The 17,215-nt window shown below is 38.0% G+C and overlaps 1 protein-coding gene across 6 annotated transcripts in view; it reads right to left on the bottom strand.

Moving 5' to 3' along the window:
* Positions 1–17,215, bottom strand: part of RAB3IL1 (RAB3A interacting protein like 1) — a 53,589-nt gene that overhangs the window by 17,766 nt on the left and 18,608 nt on the right. For 3 of the 6 annotated variants that reach the window (XR_016306576.1, XM_089655028.1, XM_089655029.1), the window contains exons 5-12: positions 15,437–15,514; positions 15,144–15,353; positions 8,089–8,214; positions 6,661–6,789; positions 5,392–5,504; positions 5,243–5,266; positions 2,338–2,437; positions 391–457 (exon numbers count right to left, since the gene is read on the bottom strand). Coding sequence is in view for 5 of the 6 variants with exons in the window: in XM_089655028.1 (XP_089511154.1) it covers positions 391–457; positions 2,338–2,437; positions 5,243–5,266; positions 5,392–5,504; positions 6,661–6,789; positions 8,089–8,214; positions 15,144–15,353; positions 15,437–15,514 (847 nt within the window). In the remaining variant the exon portion in view is untranslated. The remainder of the gene's footprint in view (positions 1–390; positions 458–2,337; positions 2,438–5,242; positions 5,267–5,391; positions 5,505–6,660; positions 6,790–8,088; positions 8,215–15,143; positions 15,354–15,436; positions 15,515–17,215) is intronic. The other 3 variants (XM_089655030.1, XM_089655031.1, XM_089655032.1) reach the window with 3 other exon arrangements.

Below are 17,215 nucleotides of genomic sequence, written 5' to 3'. Positions count from 1 at the left end.
AATAAACCATCTACAATTGTGAGTAATAGGACAGTCTAAAGATAAATGTTCTTCACTGGCTTGAGTCAGTACCAAAATAACAAACTACTGTTGGCAGAGGACTGGCCCTTGGGACTACACAATAAATGCCAAAGGGCAGCATGCAACCCCTGGGCACCAGGGCCTTATATATGTTCATGCTCACAGACTCCAATATCCTGCACTGACAAGCCACACAGGACATCAGGAATTCCTTGTCACAACATGGAAATACAGGCCTTCTGTCCCTACTTCAAAGGGAGTCTTTGTGTTTAATAGTATAGAAGTCAATCAATTATACTTTAAGAATGTAAGATCCTTTGAAACATTGAGAGGGTTTCACAAAAGCAGACTTGATACGAGGATACTTACTGTCCTGGCGCACCAGCCCTTGCTGTATATAACGAATGTAAGTGAAGAAATTGCATACAGCTGTTATCTGAGAAAAGAGAGGAAAGTCAAGTAGGGACTGAAACAAGAAAAGTATGGTATATATTAAAAAAAAGTCTGCATTACTTAGGGCAGCCTATCTGATCTTTATATTCAATGTATTATACGACTGAATAAAAGAATCTCAAAGTTTCCTTCCTAGACTAACACAGTTATTTTATTACTAGACACTTAAAAGATGGGCACATAGAGCTGGAAAAGTTTAAGAAATCTGTTGGACTTTGATTGTTACAAAGAATGGCACTAGAGCCTCTATTACTGGTATAACTGGTGTTGTCAAAGGCCATCTTGTTCATCATGCCTAACTTGCTTTGATTAGGCTTTTTGTAAATACCAGAAAACAATCACAAAAGGAAGATGGGGGGGGGGGGGTCTACAGACACATCCAACTATACAGGATACAGGTGTGCCATATCAAAGGTTTGAGAGTCCAAAGCAATGATATATCAAATGATCAGTAGAAAGAAAGCCAACATGTTTCGGGGCTTCGGACACTCACCCTTCATCAAGCCCTGCATACTGTATACCCTCTAAATGTGGCTGGTCTTGATTGAAAAAGCAATAATAGCTATATGTTATATTACAAATTTGTGAGACTGGCAGTCTGTGAATTGGGGAGTCCAGCCACATTCAGCCCCGTTCACACCTGAGCATTTTTCAACTTGCTTCCATATACCTGACTACGCCTGACTATGCTCAACATGCAAAATCCCATTCTTTGTAATTATCCCTGTCCACACTTAAGCAATCTATGTTCTATGTCCCATACTCAAAAAAAGTACATGAGGGTTTTATTTTTTTTAGCATATTCAAGCGTTTGAGGCACCATAGAGTGCAATAGCTACATCTATTACATGCCTTTTGCACCTCAAGATCTTCTCACCTCCCTCAGAACTGCAATTCCTCCCTTGCCTCACCCAGGAAACAAATGCCTTATTACATGTAGAAAATTATGAACCAGCAAACACAAATGCTCCTGCGCTTAGGGATGGACTCGATGCAGGCTACAACAACATTAAGGATGTCCTGGAACATGCACACCTTGCTGCCCTCAACAGACCGGGGCAATCCAAATATACTGAATGAGGAAAGAACAAAGAGAGGGCGCACAGGCCTAGTGAATTACCATAAAAAATGTTTAATAAGAAATAAAATAGGTGTTGTACTCACAAACGACAATAAAGTCAAGGCACATCATAAAAGAACAGCTGGGTCAACACCACGCTGAGTAACAGTCCGTAATGGGGAGTGTAGACATCCAATAGGCTGACGCGTTTCGAGGACTTGCCTCTTCCTCAGAGCCAAAATTGTATAAAATTACCGGAACAAAGATTGAAAAATGGCCATAAAACATCTGATAAAATGCTTCAAAGTCACCAGGAAGACACTTTGTTCAGGAGTGAATGCAGGCTTAGAAATTATACAGTGCACAAGCCCTGACGATAGGAGGATGTCTGAACCCCTGAAACATGATGGCTTTCTTTCCAATGATCATTTAATAAAATATTGCTTTGGACTCTCAGACCTTTCGGAAGGCACTTCTTTTGTTTTCTGTATAGTTTGTTTTTTATTGATGCCTATATCCCATTGAAGAGATTCCAATTTACTTCCTCTCAGAGACTTGACAGAAGAGTTAGTGGAACTCTCCACAAAGTAAGAAAACATCCCACCTTTGCCATTTACCACTGGAAAAGTTATCCCTATTGGCAGCTTTCTCCCTGCCCCCCCTCCACCATGCTAATGACATCTGTACCACAGTGTCCTGTTGACAATGGCTCTACTTTAAAGTTCTTGTCCTATAGGTGAATTGACATAAAATGATGTGAAGCCAGATAAGATCAACACATACTACTCATTAGTAATACTTACCCTGGCTCTACAGGAGGGTGAGATGAAGTAATAATTCCCAGAATCCCCCAGCTTAATCCGATGGCGACATGAACGTGAAAGGCCACTGAGGGCACATTTCCTGAAAAAAAAAAAGTACATAATAATATTATCAACTAACAATTCATGATGCTCCTTTCGTTCAGTGCTGAAATATGTATGGTTACTATAAGGAACACAATTCTCTTTTAAATTATTTTAAACATGAATGTATATTTTAGTGAGAATGTTTGAGAACTTCCATCCAGTGCACTTGCATACCAACTTTGTTACCTAAGGTAAAAAAGACACTTGTCCAATGAGTTCAGCCTTACAGAAAAAAAAAAACTTACTTAAATATTAACCCTAGCTGAGTTAAAGGAATTTAGAAAAATTGAAAACCTTGGTCCTATTTTTGTTAAAAGTGATTAAATAATTTTCAATAAAAAATTTAAATGTTTACATATTTGTTGAATTTATTTATTAATCTCAATGCTACCAATATGAATACAATAGCGGATTTTCAAACAAGCATTCTCATGGAAATTCTCATCAGTACCGTACATTCAATGATATGACGAAAAAGTACTTAAAAAATGCTTGCTTTTTGGAATAAATTAACTTTCCTGTACAAAAACCACACACACTACTTCTAATTTACTTGTCACTGTGATCGAAAATGAATGTCGGCTTGACCCCACTAATGATTATTAAATCAAATAAATGTTCTTAAAATGAGTGCAGGGAGAGCCATCCTTGCCAGGAGAACACAGTGATTGTTGCTAGTGGCTATAGCTGCTGGGAATAATCGCATGTAAAATCCAACAATTGTACAACAATCGAAATGGGTACAATCAGCCTGCCCATAGATGGTTTGAATCTTGGCTGGTCCCTGCTGAACTGGCTGAACCATCTATGGCCGGCTTTAATCTTGCAATGTACCTGTGAACTCACTATAATGAGCATATGTCATAACTGGATTATATGTACAGTATGTTTGTATTGGTGGACAACCACCCTCTGTAACTATTTTACATTTACAACTAAAAAAAAAAGATCTTGTTAAAAAAAATGTAACACCATCTTTTATTAATCTGCTATACAGAGATGTCATTTAAAACACAGCACAAAGGAAAATCAGAGCATGCATAGTAAACAAAAAAGAGAAACAGGAAAACGACAGCTAGAATTTAGTTGATTGCTATGGGCAGTGGCAAAATCTCTTCTTTACGACACGACAGCTATCTTCATTGTAAGACTTCTACAGAATTCTTAGACACTGTTCATATTTTAATGCATTATAACACAGGCATTGGAGCATGCTAAAGCACGCTGCAGTGAGGTTTTGAAAATAGGTATTTTATGTCTACTTTTATGCGTTTTGAGGATCATAGATGTTAATAGCAACAGATATAAAAGCATGTAAGATATGTTTTGCATGCATTTTCATCCCCCTGGTATCAAGCATAAATAGTTCTTTCCAGGCAAACATGAAAACAGGAATGACAACACAACACATGAAAACACATTAAAAACACGCATCAATGCATTTGCAAAATTCGCCTTAATAGGTATCAAAAGACATGTTAGAAAAAGCATAAAAACGAAAATATAAAGCTGTGCACCCAGCCTTAATGTAATAAAACTGCTACAGTATATAAAACATTAAAACATATTAAACATTGGGGGTTATTTAACAAACCTGAAGAGTATGAATAAAAGTTTTACACACACAACCCAACTGGACACTTGCAGGTTTTTACAGCTATGCATAGTTATGAACATAAAATAAAAATCTATGGTGGATCTGGACAAGTGTGCATTTGATCCTTGAGTGGACAACCCTAGCCCCAACCTTATCTGAAGTGAAGAATAACAATTGCTCAGGAAATTACATTTAAGATCATGTAATATTCCAACAAGAAAGGTCAGCCAGGAGATGCCTGTAGAAGTCAATGACCAATGTCATCACTGTATGTTGCCTTAGTGCCGGTTCACATATATGCGGATTGGATGCAGTTTGAACCACATGTGAAATAACATTGCTTCCTATAGTACCTGTTCACATATGTCTGGTGCACTGGCAGTGCAGATTCAGTGCGGACTGAAAGAGAGTCGTGTCTGATTTCTGAGCAGTGCGGTCCAATTCAGCTGCTGATTACAAGCCATTGACTTCTATGGGAACCGTTTCTAAACCACACATCATCATTTATCAGTTGTGAACAGGAAAAAATCTTGACCTGAACCTTATCTAAACCTGTCCTTAACCTGATCTAAATCTGACCTGAACTGCTGTACAACTACTGTATCAATTAGCTGTAAGCCTGAGCTTCAACCCGCACCGCACATGTGTGAATCAGCACTTACCTGATTGCTCTGACCTGACTACCCAGTGTAGGAAATAACCACTTTTTGTTATAGATTTTTTATAAATGAGGCCCCTATAAATGGCCTTCTTGTGCTGTGTTTTTCAGAACAGAAACATTTCACAGTCAAATATAAAACCGCAGTTAGTCATCAACATTGATTAGTACACTTTATATGACAGTGTCAGAGATGTTGAGCTTTTAATATTTTGTCTGTCAAAGTGTCAACGTACAGTATGGTATTGCTAGTACTCCCTCTGTAGTTTCTAGGCCTTCAAAATACGCTCTTCCAAAGAACCTCAAATCTGATTTCTTTCCTTACTTGGATCCTAAAACTGTACTGTGGGTCCCAGTTGACCATGCCAACTCACTAGCCACACACATCAGTGTTATAGTCTCAGTATAGCAGTATAGTTATTCAGTTCAAGCAAAGAAGATGCAGATTAGTTGAGTGTTTACTGGATTAGAGATCATGTCAAAAGCCATTCTCTGATTAATACAGCTCATCAGTGGATTAATATTTGCTTACACATCACACTTACGTTAAGACCTCCACCCGACACCCGCTGAAAAGAATAAAGTAAAAGAAGGTAGTCAGCGTTAACTTATTTAACTGAAATGTACCCGACACCAGATCTTCATTTTTGGAAATATATTTTACATTTGAAAGATTTTAGCCAAGGACAGTTACCTGGGCCCTCCACGTTCTACAGCTGATGCTTTCACGACGGGAAGTGCAGGCTGAATGACTGGTTCCACGGACAATGTATTGTCTTCTACTGCTGCAAGAACTTGTTCTGCCAACTGTAGGAATATCAGATGCATGGAGTTATCACATGGCTCAGCAGGGCAATGGCACATATGAAATATATCATGAATCATGCACTGAAATGGGTGGGGCACATAAAAAGTATTTGTGATGTCATGTGCTCAAAATGAGGTTTAAAAATGAAAGTCACCAGACTTTTTGAGTATACCTTGAATCCTGGGTGCACACTCTATAGGATCTTGGTCTGCCAGACTTGGATCTGAGCTCTAACCTCTGCCAGACACAAGCCCCACCCCACTCATTTAAATATGAATGAGATGAGCCTTGCTTGATATGCTTGATTTGTGCAACTACATCCTATGCTTGTGAGTTGTTTACTTACTAAAAGAAACAATTGAGTACTGCCCGTGATACTTTTTTTATTTGCACTAACATACAATTTTGAGGACAAGCTTTCGGGGAGTGTCTGTTTTTAACCTCCAATACTATACTTAGATGGCGCTACTGTTCTTCCTTTGACTTATCAGGAATATGAAATGTTGAGTTAACATATTCTTTAAGAAGTTCTGATTCACAGTGACTTCACATATTACATATTTGTATTGACTTTTTGGCTCGGAAAGCATTGAAGCAAGAGACAGCTGGACTTTTAGCATTTTCAGAAGGACATCAGAAATGGCAGCTAATATATTTCTCTCAGTGCTTGGTTCCATTAATATTCAATGTTAACCATGTATTAAGTAGATGCTGTTCTCCCAAACATTCCATAATGTCACCTTTTAATGCCATGATGCTTCTATAAAATATTTGATTTGCATGGCAATGTTCCATTAACAAATCATGTACTTGGGTTAAGGCTTCTTGAATCATAAACAATGACCCTGACTGTTCAAGCTGCAGTAGCATTTAAAATATGCTATGTAGCACGTAATGCATGCTAAAGTGGTCCCTCCAATATCATTTCAAGTCATTATAGTATGCCTGATGTTCTCTTTAGTACATGCAGCCTGATGAATGGGACCTATTGTCAGCTGGGTCAAGTATAATATGAGCCTCATTGAAATGCCCATTGCAACTGTTTAGCTTAGCCACATCATATTTTACAAGACCATTCAAATATACAATTTTTATTTTTAAAACCATAAACCAGGCTTAACTTTGTTTTTGGGTCAGAATTTAGATTCTACTCACCTCCCTTTTTGCAAAGTCCAAGCAAGGCGTAATATCCTCTTGGTAGATACGTGACAGGAAGAGGCTGGATTTATCTAGAGTTGGGTTCTCCTTCCATCCAAGAAATTCTGAGTAGAGGAGGGTGTCCACCTGTGGAAGCAGTACAGTACAGGTCAGATCTCATCAAGGAAATTGGTATACAATCTGTAAAAAATGCACTTGGGTAACAAACCCAATTGATGTACTACTATATTGGACAAAACTACAGCCTTAAGGGGTTTAAATACAGGCAACTATGGGAGTTTAAAACTAATCCATCAGTGCAGGACACAAACAAACTTTACAACAATATCAACTGGTGAACCTCAAATTTTTAGATTCTCCTGTATATTTTCATGATTTTCAGATTTGTCCAGTCCACAAAAAATCATACACTTTATGATTTGCAAGTACTGCATCTGCATTCCTTAACTGCATGATTCTTATCAGTTCAGACAACTATACATGCATATATTCAGGAAAATCAAAAAAGTGTTGAATCAGGAATTCCCATAAATCAAACATCTCTACAAATGACTCCCCAGATATTGAACAGGCAGGATAGAAGAATGGCTCCAGTCATATTCTGTTGAGGCAGGGTAAGATCATTTGATGACTTTGTGTAGGTGTGTGGTCCTACAGCTGGTTTAATTGTTCCCTGCACAATCCAGAACTTTGAGCTGAGACCAAAAGCCTAGATTCTACAGAGATTACTTATTGGATTAATCTTGTGAAGATGGGATAATCTGTTCCTTACTTGCAGTGGAAGGCACAATTTTCACCATATCAAGTAACTGTCATTAACGTGTATTTAGAGCCAATACTTTTTTTTCAGTTTTGAAATGAAAATGGAAGTGTTAAAACTCCAGTCAGGTTTTTTTTTCCTGTGGGTATCCCCAATAAGCAGATTTACTCTCTTTGCTTGTCATCATGAGAAGTCATCAAACCAAATTGTGAATGAAAATCAAAAGTTCCTATGAACACATTTTACTGAGAAAAAAAAGGGGTTTTATCAGTAGATTTAGAGATTTTTCATCTCATTTTCCTGTTTTTCTGCAAGAAGGCAAATCTTTCCAATAAGATACAGCCAGCAAAAAAAAGTTTTTTTTTTACCATTCCTTACTTTATCCCAAAAAAGTTTTGGTTTCAGAAACAGTATATTTCAGGTTTTGGCACCTGCAGACCAGAACAGATAGCTCCAGTTGATAATTCAATCAAGTGGTCTCTGGACTTTTAGGGGTTATCATTCAACTAAAAAAATGTAGTTGCTGAAGGTGAATGCTCAGGGCATCTACACTGGGCAATACAAATAATAATCCACACATCCCTTTTAAGCCTGTTTGGCAGTCAAATTGTACACACATGATGCAACTGCCATCTTAAATCTTAGGCCAGTCCTAGGGACAGTACCTGGCGCGAGGAAGTAGAAGAGGAAGACTCATCAGAGACAGGCCATCCGGGCTCGTAGGTTATATGGACAACCTTCCCCGGTACAATACAGAGAAGCAATGAAAGAAGAGATGGAACTGCAGAAAACTAAGAAAAAAGAGACAGAGAAAGGAGAAGACAGGAGAGGGGTGAGAGACACAACATCACAGAAAGAGATCTACAAAACAAAAGAAACAAACACAGAAAGAGAAAAAATGGGAAAAGTGACTGAGAAAGGAAAGACACATAGAACTCCTAGCATATAGAAAATTCTAAGAAGTATGGATGAAGAGGGAAAGGAAGGAATAGGAGAAAAGAATATACTGTAAACACCTATACCAATGTGAACATGGAATTATTTTAAAATTTGGCAGACTGCCTAGATAGATTATAAGCTAAAACCACAAATGTTAAAGTAAATGTTTATATGGAAGCTGCAATTGCTGCCTTCTCTTCTGAAAATGCCAGTTATCTAGCTGTCCTGCTGACCCTTTAGTTGTAAAACCTTATGAGTCAATGATACTGAGAGAGTAAAGCAGGCCATAGACGTGGGGAAAATCAGCCTTTTTTTTTTTTTTTTTTTTTTTTAAAGTCGTAAATCGGTCGTTCAGACGGCCGATGTTGCCACTAATTAAATAAAAAAAAAAGTCGGCGGGTTTTAGTCCTGTCAATTAATTCAATAGCAATGTCCCTGCATAGAGACCCTCTATTATATTTGACAGAAGAAATAGATTATGCAGAAGAAGAAGAAGAAGAGAAACAACATTGTATCTATTTGTACTTGAATAGAAACATCTGTATCCGAAATGCATACAAATAGATACAATGTTGCAACTTTTTTTCTTCTCCGTCTTCTTCTGCAAAATCTGTTTCATCTTCTCCTCTTTTCTTCTATTCTTCTTCTTGATATTCTATTTCTTCTTCTCCTGCAAAATCTGTTTCTTCTATTTCTTCTTTTTCTTCATAGTCAATTTATTGTCAAATTGGCCAGAAGAACGGCCGATCTGACCATAAATTACCGCGAAAATCGGCCGATCTAACAAATCGTCCCAGGATTTTCCACCTTGGACGATATTCAAAATCTCTTAAAATTAAGAAAAACGGCCAACATTTTTCCCCACTAACGGTACGAATATCGGCCTATTTTTTTATCGGCCGATAATTCGGCAAGAAAATCGGAAATCTATGGCCGCCTTTAGGAGATCATGAATTCTGGCTTCACTCAGATTTTGTTCTGCTTCCTTGTTCTGGGTCAGTGACTTAGAAAGCACTGAAGCCATTGAATCAGTAGGTCAGCTAGGAAACTTACACTTTTAGGAGATAAGCAACAGTAGCCCCTGTATTACTCTCAGTACAGGTTTTCATTAATTCACAAGTGACATTTCTGAGGTCCAATTGGTTCTACAGATTACAGATGTTTATATACTGTATGTTATTCAACATTATTCAATAAACCCCTGTAACGCTAAACTGGTGACACACCAGCCATAATGCCTAATAAACCCATTAGATTGAAGGATAGGATCAACATCATTTTACTGTACATACAATTATGATTCATAGTGGGAAGATCCAGCAGTAGAACACCTAAGACTATGTCTGGGCAAATCTGCTCTGCACTGACAATATGGCAAAGCAAGCATGATATGTGCCCTGATAGGTTGAGATTTTTTTATCTGCCTTCTGTATAGTCAACAAGATAATACATCACAATTGAGGGAAACATAACAAAATAGACAGATACCTTCTAGATCCCAACAGAGTCATAAACTGGAAGTCCATACATTATGGACAGGGTGCCTGTTCTGTCAGATGCAAAAGGGTCTTCCCTTAACAGTGCACAGGTTGACTTGTAGGGTGCCCAAAGAACACATTTTACTAGTTCACAGAACAAATCAGAAAAATTCAACAAATACCTACTCTCTGCACATTAGTCGGATTCACTGTTAGTGCAAGTTAAGTCAAATCAATTTACTTCTATCAAGACCAGACTAAAGCCCGAATTGAATATGCCTCAATAGAGCTGGTTGTACAAAATCTGAGATTGTGGTTGCTAGTTCAAGAGTGCAAAGTGAAGAACTATGCTGCTTGTGACACAAAATGGTCTAAAAGAGGTAAACTTTTGAGTAATCCATGGACATGGGACAATCATTGCCTACTCTTAATACTTACAGTTACAACTTTTTCTTACAAAAATTATACAAAAATTCTTGCAATTATGGGAATGAGCAGACTGTGCCAGAAAACTAACATCCCTTGGAAAAAAAACAATCAATGTTGTTTGACGTTTTCATTTTACTACAATTATATTGTTCTGGATTAGGCTGATATATGGGTTGTCTGCCTGCTCTACTCCTCCTACTCCTATAGGTATATTAAATAAATAGGTTCCAATGATCCAAGCATGAGTGTTCATGGAGATACACTTTTTAAAAAATGTTGCTATAGAGAATCTTGTTATGATTATACAATGTACTAAGGTAAGTGAAGATAGAGAAAGAGAAGCATAGATAACAAGCTGATGGGCAAAAAAAAGGATAAATTATGTAGATATTAGGTTATACCAGAACAGGAAAGTATGATGGAAGACTGTAAGGCAGAATGGAGAGAAACAGAAAGAGTTAGAGGGCATTGAGATGATTTCAGAGTTTTGTCTTATGATGCATACATGATAGACAATTTCCTGTTATATCTATTTTCTATATACCATACTGTAAATGCCACTACAAAAAAATGACATAATAATATAATATATATAATAAAAGTTTACACCGTGGATTCATTACGCTTGGCAAAAATAGTGTATACAGGTTTACATTTGGTATTGAATATTTAAATGGAAAATATAGCATTTTTTCTTTAGTTATATTTTTTTATTCTACAATAAACATGTAACAATTGGGGCATTCATGACACAGTTTTGCAGAGCACACAGGTATTTCTGATGGCCTACGTGCTTTTTGCTTGTCTTTGTGTAACTGATTAATCCGAATGATCCCATCTCTGCTAGCACAGAGAAGTAAGAAGTTCCTCCTCTCAGACGTTCACCTATGTGTGTAATCTTTTGTTCACAATGTAGGGAATGCCTACACCCCACTACCTGCTGTCTGCTAAAGGTAAATATGAAATATTCATGTGCCATATATAATGGTTTAATGTTGCCCAAGAGATAAAAAATACCATTTATTTTTTTATCTTTCAATCTAATAAAGAAAGAAAACATACACAGTACAAAAACACTATACAATACACTATATCACACTGATCTCAAAAGAGAAACACATTCGTTTTTGGCTAACACGTTTACCAAGGATGTAAACATCTTTATAGCCTCATGAGAAAGTCTCCTGGTTAGCCATTTGTCCTGGAGAACTAGGTCCAAGTGCATTTTCATTCTTTATTAAAACAACCCTAACAAAGTATTTATTTATATAAAGCAAGCCAATTCAATACATCAATTTCCACTCATAAAGATGGCAAGACCCCAGTTAAATGGACCTAGCCATGAGCCTACTTTTTTATTTTAAAGTGACCCATATTTGATCACATGCTCATTTTTTGTCTTTGGTCTTTTATAGGCCTCTCTGCCACTAAAACCTAATCAATGCAAATGATTATGTTTTTTCCTTTATATGGTATTCTTTTTAAAAATCTCTTTATTCTTTATTGAAGCTTTCAGTTTGATCTCTATGTTCCAGCTTTCTTCCTCAGATTTCATATCCCAGTGTTCCTCCTATGTGCTTTGTTTTGATTTTTTTTTTTTAAATAGTCAATATCAAATGTGAAGTAGCAGCTATGTGACCCTATTCAGTTACTATTCTTCTAAACTATGGGGTTGATGTACTAGAGGCAAATAGATTGCGTACTTTGTAAGTGCAGTTGCTCCAGAGCTTAGTGAAGTTGCACTTTATAAAGCATACTCAATCACATGCAAGGAAAATTAAAAAAAAGACAGCAGTGGATGATGGAATTCAGCAGAGTTTTCCTTCATTTATTAAGCTGCAACTGCAGAGTGCACAGTCTGCCTTTAACACAGTAAATCATCCCGATGTCTATAAATTATATTCATCAGGCCAATATGTTACTTTCAAAAGGCCAAAACATTTCAAAACATTCTACTAGTCCCTCACGGCAAGTTACAGCCAAACTTTGTGGACTCCTGACCACCATACCTATTATCATTATACCTATATAAGCAGGTTGGATATCACATTCCAAAACTGTGGACATTAGAGTGTATCTATAGCCCAAATCTTTCTTTTTAAGTTTTGGATAGAGTGGGGAAAGGTTTGAATGCCTGTCAGGTTTTACTGCTATCCAGGGATATCCACACTTTCTGTTCTGAAAACACAGAGGAAAACAGACAATACAAAGCTGACGGTGGTTTCAACATTCAATTCCATAAAGTGTCAAACCCAATTTCTTTTTTTGCCATTACAAGTACAGTGGGGATCGAACGTTTGGGCACCCCAGCTAAAAATTTGTATCATGCTTTGGGGTTGTGTTGCAGCCAGTGGCACAGGGAACATCTCACGAGTAGAAGGAAAAATGGTTTCAATAAAATTTCAGCACATTTTGGACGGTAACTTGATGCCATCTGTGAAAAAGCTGAAGTTAAAGAGAGGATGGCTTCTACAAATGGATAATGATCCTAAACACACCTCGAAATCCACGGGGGATTACATCAAGAGGCGTAAACTGAAGGTTTTGCCATGGCCTTCACAATCTCCTGACCTCAACATAATTGAAAATCTATGGATAGACCTTAAAAGAGCAGTGCGTGACAGACAGCCCAGAAATCTCAAAGAACTGGAAGACTTTTGTAAGGAAGAATGGGCAAAGATACCTCAAACAAGAATTGAAAGACTCTTGGCTTTGATGCCTTTTGGAGATTTTTCCATCTTTCCTTGGCTTCTTTATGCACATGAATACAAATTTTTAGCTGGGGTGCCCAAACTTTCGATCCCCATTGTAAGTGTTGTCTCTACCTATATGCAAAACCTTTCCAACATCCAAGATGTGATAGTTAGTAAATACCTGGCTCATCCTGCCATGTCAGTGGACATCACTATTGAGAGTGGCAACAAAAAAGCAGTCGATCCTAGTTGTCCTGTGTTGCCACTTTCAGTGTGCATGCGCTTTAATTTTGCTCTTAGGAAGCCTTTTACGTTCTAATCTCTTTGGAAGCTGCCTCATGTGACTTTTTTCATCAGTTTGAGAGGTGGCTTCAGCAGGATCACCATCATCTCCTCCCTCTCCCCTGTTCTCCACCCCACTTGACAAACTGACTCTGATTGTGGAGTGGCTGTAGCAAGGATGCTCGACAGAATCATCTTCTCCCTGCTAGCTGATCCCTTACATGACATACCTATCAGAGGCTTGAGGGATGGCTCCCAGAGACTGATTGGCAGTAGCTCTTATACTGAGCTCCATGCTTTGTGCGGCCATGGGAAAACAAAGGTGTCCAGCAGTGAAGCCCACCTTTATTGCAATGCAGTGTGGGGCAAGATACTGAATGTCACGTAACTGTGACAATGTGATTAAAAATAAGGTATTTATATTTAGAATTATTATGAGATTTGTAGACAGTAGTTTAAAGTGTTACATTTCTTAATGATATACACAGACTTGTCGCATTGTGTTTACTGACACTTTAACTTAAGCATTTTTACTTCTGTCAGTGTTGCTGTTGGAGAACTTCCTATATGTTGAAAATGTTATCCCTGGGACAGTGAATACGTACAAATCTTTCTAACTGTGGTTTGGACAGCAGTAAAGCCTGACATGTTCTAACCCTTTCCAACTTTATCCAAATTTACAAAAACATTTGGTTATAGATACACTTCATTATGAAGTTGCCCCCCCCCCCCCCCCCCCACCTTCTGTGGCTATAACATGTTCCGCTCTTCTGGAAAGACTTTTCACAAGATCCAGCCACGGAATTTATTTGTGGAAATCTACTAAAACAGTATTTGAAAAATTAGGTACTGACAGTGCATGAGAAGACCTGGCTCACAAATGTTGATTCAAATTCATCCCAAAGTTATTGAGTAGTAGGTTAAGTTCTCTGCAGGCCACTTGAGTTCTCTCACACCAAACATGTCAAATTATGTCTTTAAGGATCTGGCTTTTCGCACCTGAATCAACAGTTTGGAGGGTTGCCCACATAAGTTTGTGAATGTAGTGTAGTTCTGTTTTTTTTTTTTTTTGTTATTTGAAGTACCCTTAGATACAACACCAAAGTGTTCTTTGGGTAATGTTTTGAATATGCTGCGTAGCCCATTTGAGCTATCTATCTATCTATCTATCTATCTATCTATCTATCTATCTATCTATCTATCTACCTACCTATCTACCTACCTATCTACCTACCTACCTATCTACCTACCTACCTATCTACCTACCTATCTCAATCCATCTATTTATATATATATCCATCTATCTAGGAACTATGGGGTTGATTTCGAAAAACTGGAGAGTGCAAGACCTGGTGCAGTTCTGAATAGAAATTAATCAGCTGCCAGGTTTCCTTTTGTAAAAGTTTATTTGAACAAGCTGAAGTTAAAAGCTGATTAAATACCATGCAAAGCTGCACCAGATTTGCACTCTCCAGTTTTAGTAAATCAACCCCAATGTATATGAAATGATAATTTTGTTTAGAAATGCACCATTATAAAATTCCCATAGCAATGCCCTCCTGCCATACTGCCTTTGTCAGACTGTGTGGGAAATATCCATAATGCTGAATTGAAGGTATCATAGACACTGACTAATGCTCCAGCCATGATCCAGTTTAAAATAATCATAAACCTAATTTAAGTTCTTATTTCAACAACAAACTGGGCCTATAGTAACTAGCTACATTATTTTCCACTGAGGTAATTTATCCTAATATCCTAACAGGCATAGGAACCTACAACACAGAGAATAGTTCCTCAATTACAACTCTCAGAAATAAAATATTGTTTAGTGTGTAGCCATCTTTTACCCTCATTAAATCTCAAAGCTATGTACAAAAATACTATAGTTGATTTCACCTCTTTGCCCTCTGTGTTGATTGGCTGGGCTGGAGGGGCAACTGGCACGACAGCAGCACAACCTGTGCTCTTGTTGCGAGCATGGCCTTTGCGTAGTGCATTCTTCGAAGGGCTTTGTAACTGGGGGTGCAGTTCGCGGTTTGGGGAAGATGGAGTCGAAGTGATGACCAGTGTCTTCAGAGCAGAAACTTCAGCCTGCAGCATGTCAATCTGAAAGGGCAAAAGGAATAAACACAAAGGTGAATATATAAAGAAGCTTGAACCCCATCACTGTCTAACTAATGTAAAATTACCTTCCCATGGGCTTCTCTCAGTTGCTTTTCAGATGCAGCCTGCTTCATATTAGCTTCACGCACCATTTTATGAGCCTCCTGCCATGAAATGAAGAAATGAGAAAGGAAGCTTAACTCCCCTACTGACAGACAATGGAATTTCTCTCTAAAAATGCCTTTGGTTGTGGTCTCTGTTTACTGACTTTTTCAAATGGATCTCAGCTGAAAACACTGGCACAAATATATTGCACACAGTTTGGGATCAGATGGCAGGATGCTGAGGCCCAGAAACAAGGCCACTAGGACAGTAGAGGCCTACAATCTAGGCAGAAGCCCTAGGGCAGAACATGCTAAGAATCAGAACTTCTAAGTGTGCAGCAATGGCCGAGCTGATTATCCTACATGCAAATGTGCTTGTGATACCACTGCTCACCCAGCTGAAAATTTTCCAGTGAGTAGTGATAAAATTCTAGATCTATCCTGTCCCATACATCCAAAATGGTCCTGACTTATATAGATATAAAGTTGGGTAGCATTATAGAAAGCCTAACATGACCATATGATATAACAATATTACCTACTGGAACCAGAAAAACCAAAGACTCTCTGACCTTGTTTACAAAAGATACTGTGTGGATAAGGAAACCAGACTTGTACTCTACGAAGACAGTTAAAAGGAACTTCCTTTGACAGAAATAAAATCAAAAATCAAAAGAAAGTCAGTTTTAATAGGAAAGTATGTTACGACAACAGGGAGATCAGTTCTTGACCACTGACACTGTGGCAGCAACCTCAGAACACAAAAACTAGTCAGCTTTCTTGGTTCAGATTATGTCTTCATACATAATTGTCTGGAATTCTGAGGTAATGTGATGCATCTGTCAAGCAGGAAATAGAACACAGCAGATTTATAAGGCATGTGGTTTTATTCCAGTTACACTGAAAAGATTCAGCTGTGTTTACAGCTTTAAGGACACAACAGAGAAATTCTTTTTAAAATCATATGACTAGGTCATGTTGAAGGGCAGGCTATTCAAACGCAGCATGCGTTGAATGGCAGACACTGTATTTGACAAAACAGGGCTGTGCTTCGCCTGATTTGCTTGTAGTCCCATTGCATCTCAATAAGACATGCTGCATCCAAAGAAACACAATGCGAAGAAAAGCAGTTCAAACCCTGGCTCTTAACTGCCATGTGTACTGCTCAAGTTAGCGGGAAATTAAGTTCACAAAAGTCTAGAGTCCTAGCTCTACGTCTTGGCCAATGTGTCCCACAGTTCAGCTCCTGTCTGTTCCAAATTCAGAAAAGTGGTAAATTCTTTATTATTTCAAATCCAAGCAGGTACAGGCAATCCAGTATAGCAACAGACTGCTAAGGCGTTTCGACTAGAAAACCTTTAATTATAGGTCATTTGTGAATCACATATGGACTCCAGCGTGAACACTTTTCTCACTTGACGTGCATTCCAAATGAATATCATATGAAGGAAACCAATGCCCTTCAACATGAGCCCTTAGTTACCATAAAGACATAATCATACCTTTCATAGGCAAGCCATCATTGGGGCTGTATCATACTGATTTCTTTAGTGTAATGGTGAGGCCACAGCTAGATGACCCACTTGTAGAGCTTCAAATGTTTCCTGTACATAGCAGGGTATCCTCAAACATCAAATAACAAGGAAATATAGGAGCACAGCAGATTCTAATTTGTGCAAAGTCAGTAAACAAGTGCCCCGGCTTAAAATGTTCAGATTAAATTGACCTAAAATGCACACAAATCATTGTCATTCTCATTGC

The sequence above is a fragment of the Staurois parvus genome, unplaced genomic scaffold, assembly GCF_062004578.1.
Source record: "Staurois parvus isolate SC_StPar_1 unplaced genomic scaffold, SC_StPar_1.0 ptg000818l, whole genome shotgun sequence".
NCBI lineage: Eukaryota > Metazoa > Chordata > Amphibia > Anura > Ranidae > Staurois > Staurois parvus.
This window is presented reverse-complemented; position numbering and strand designations above follow the sequence as displayed.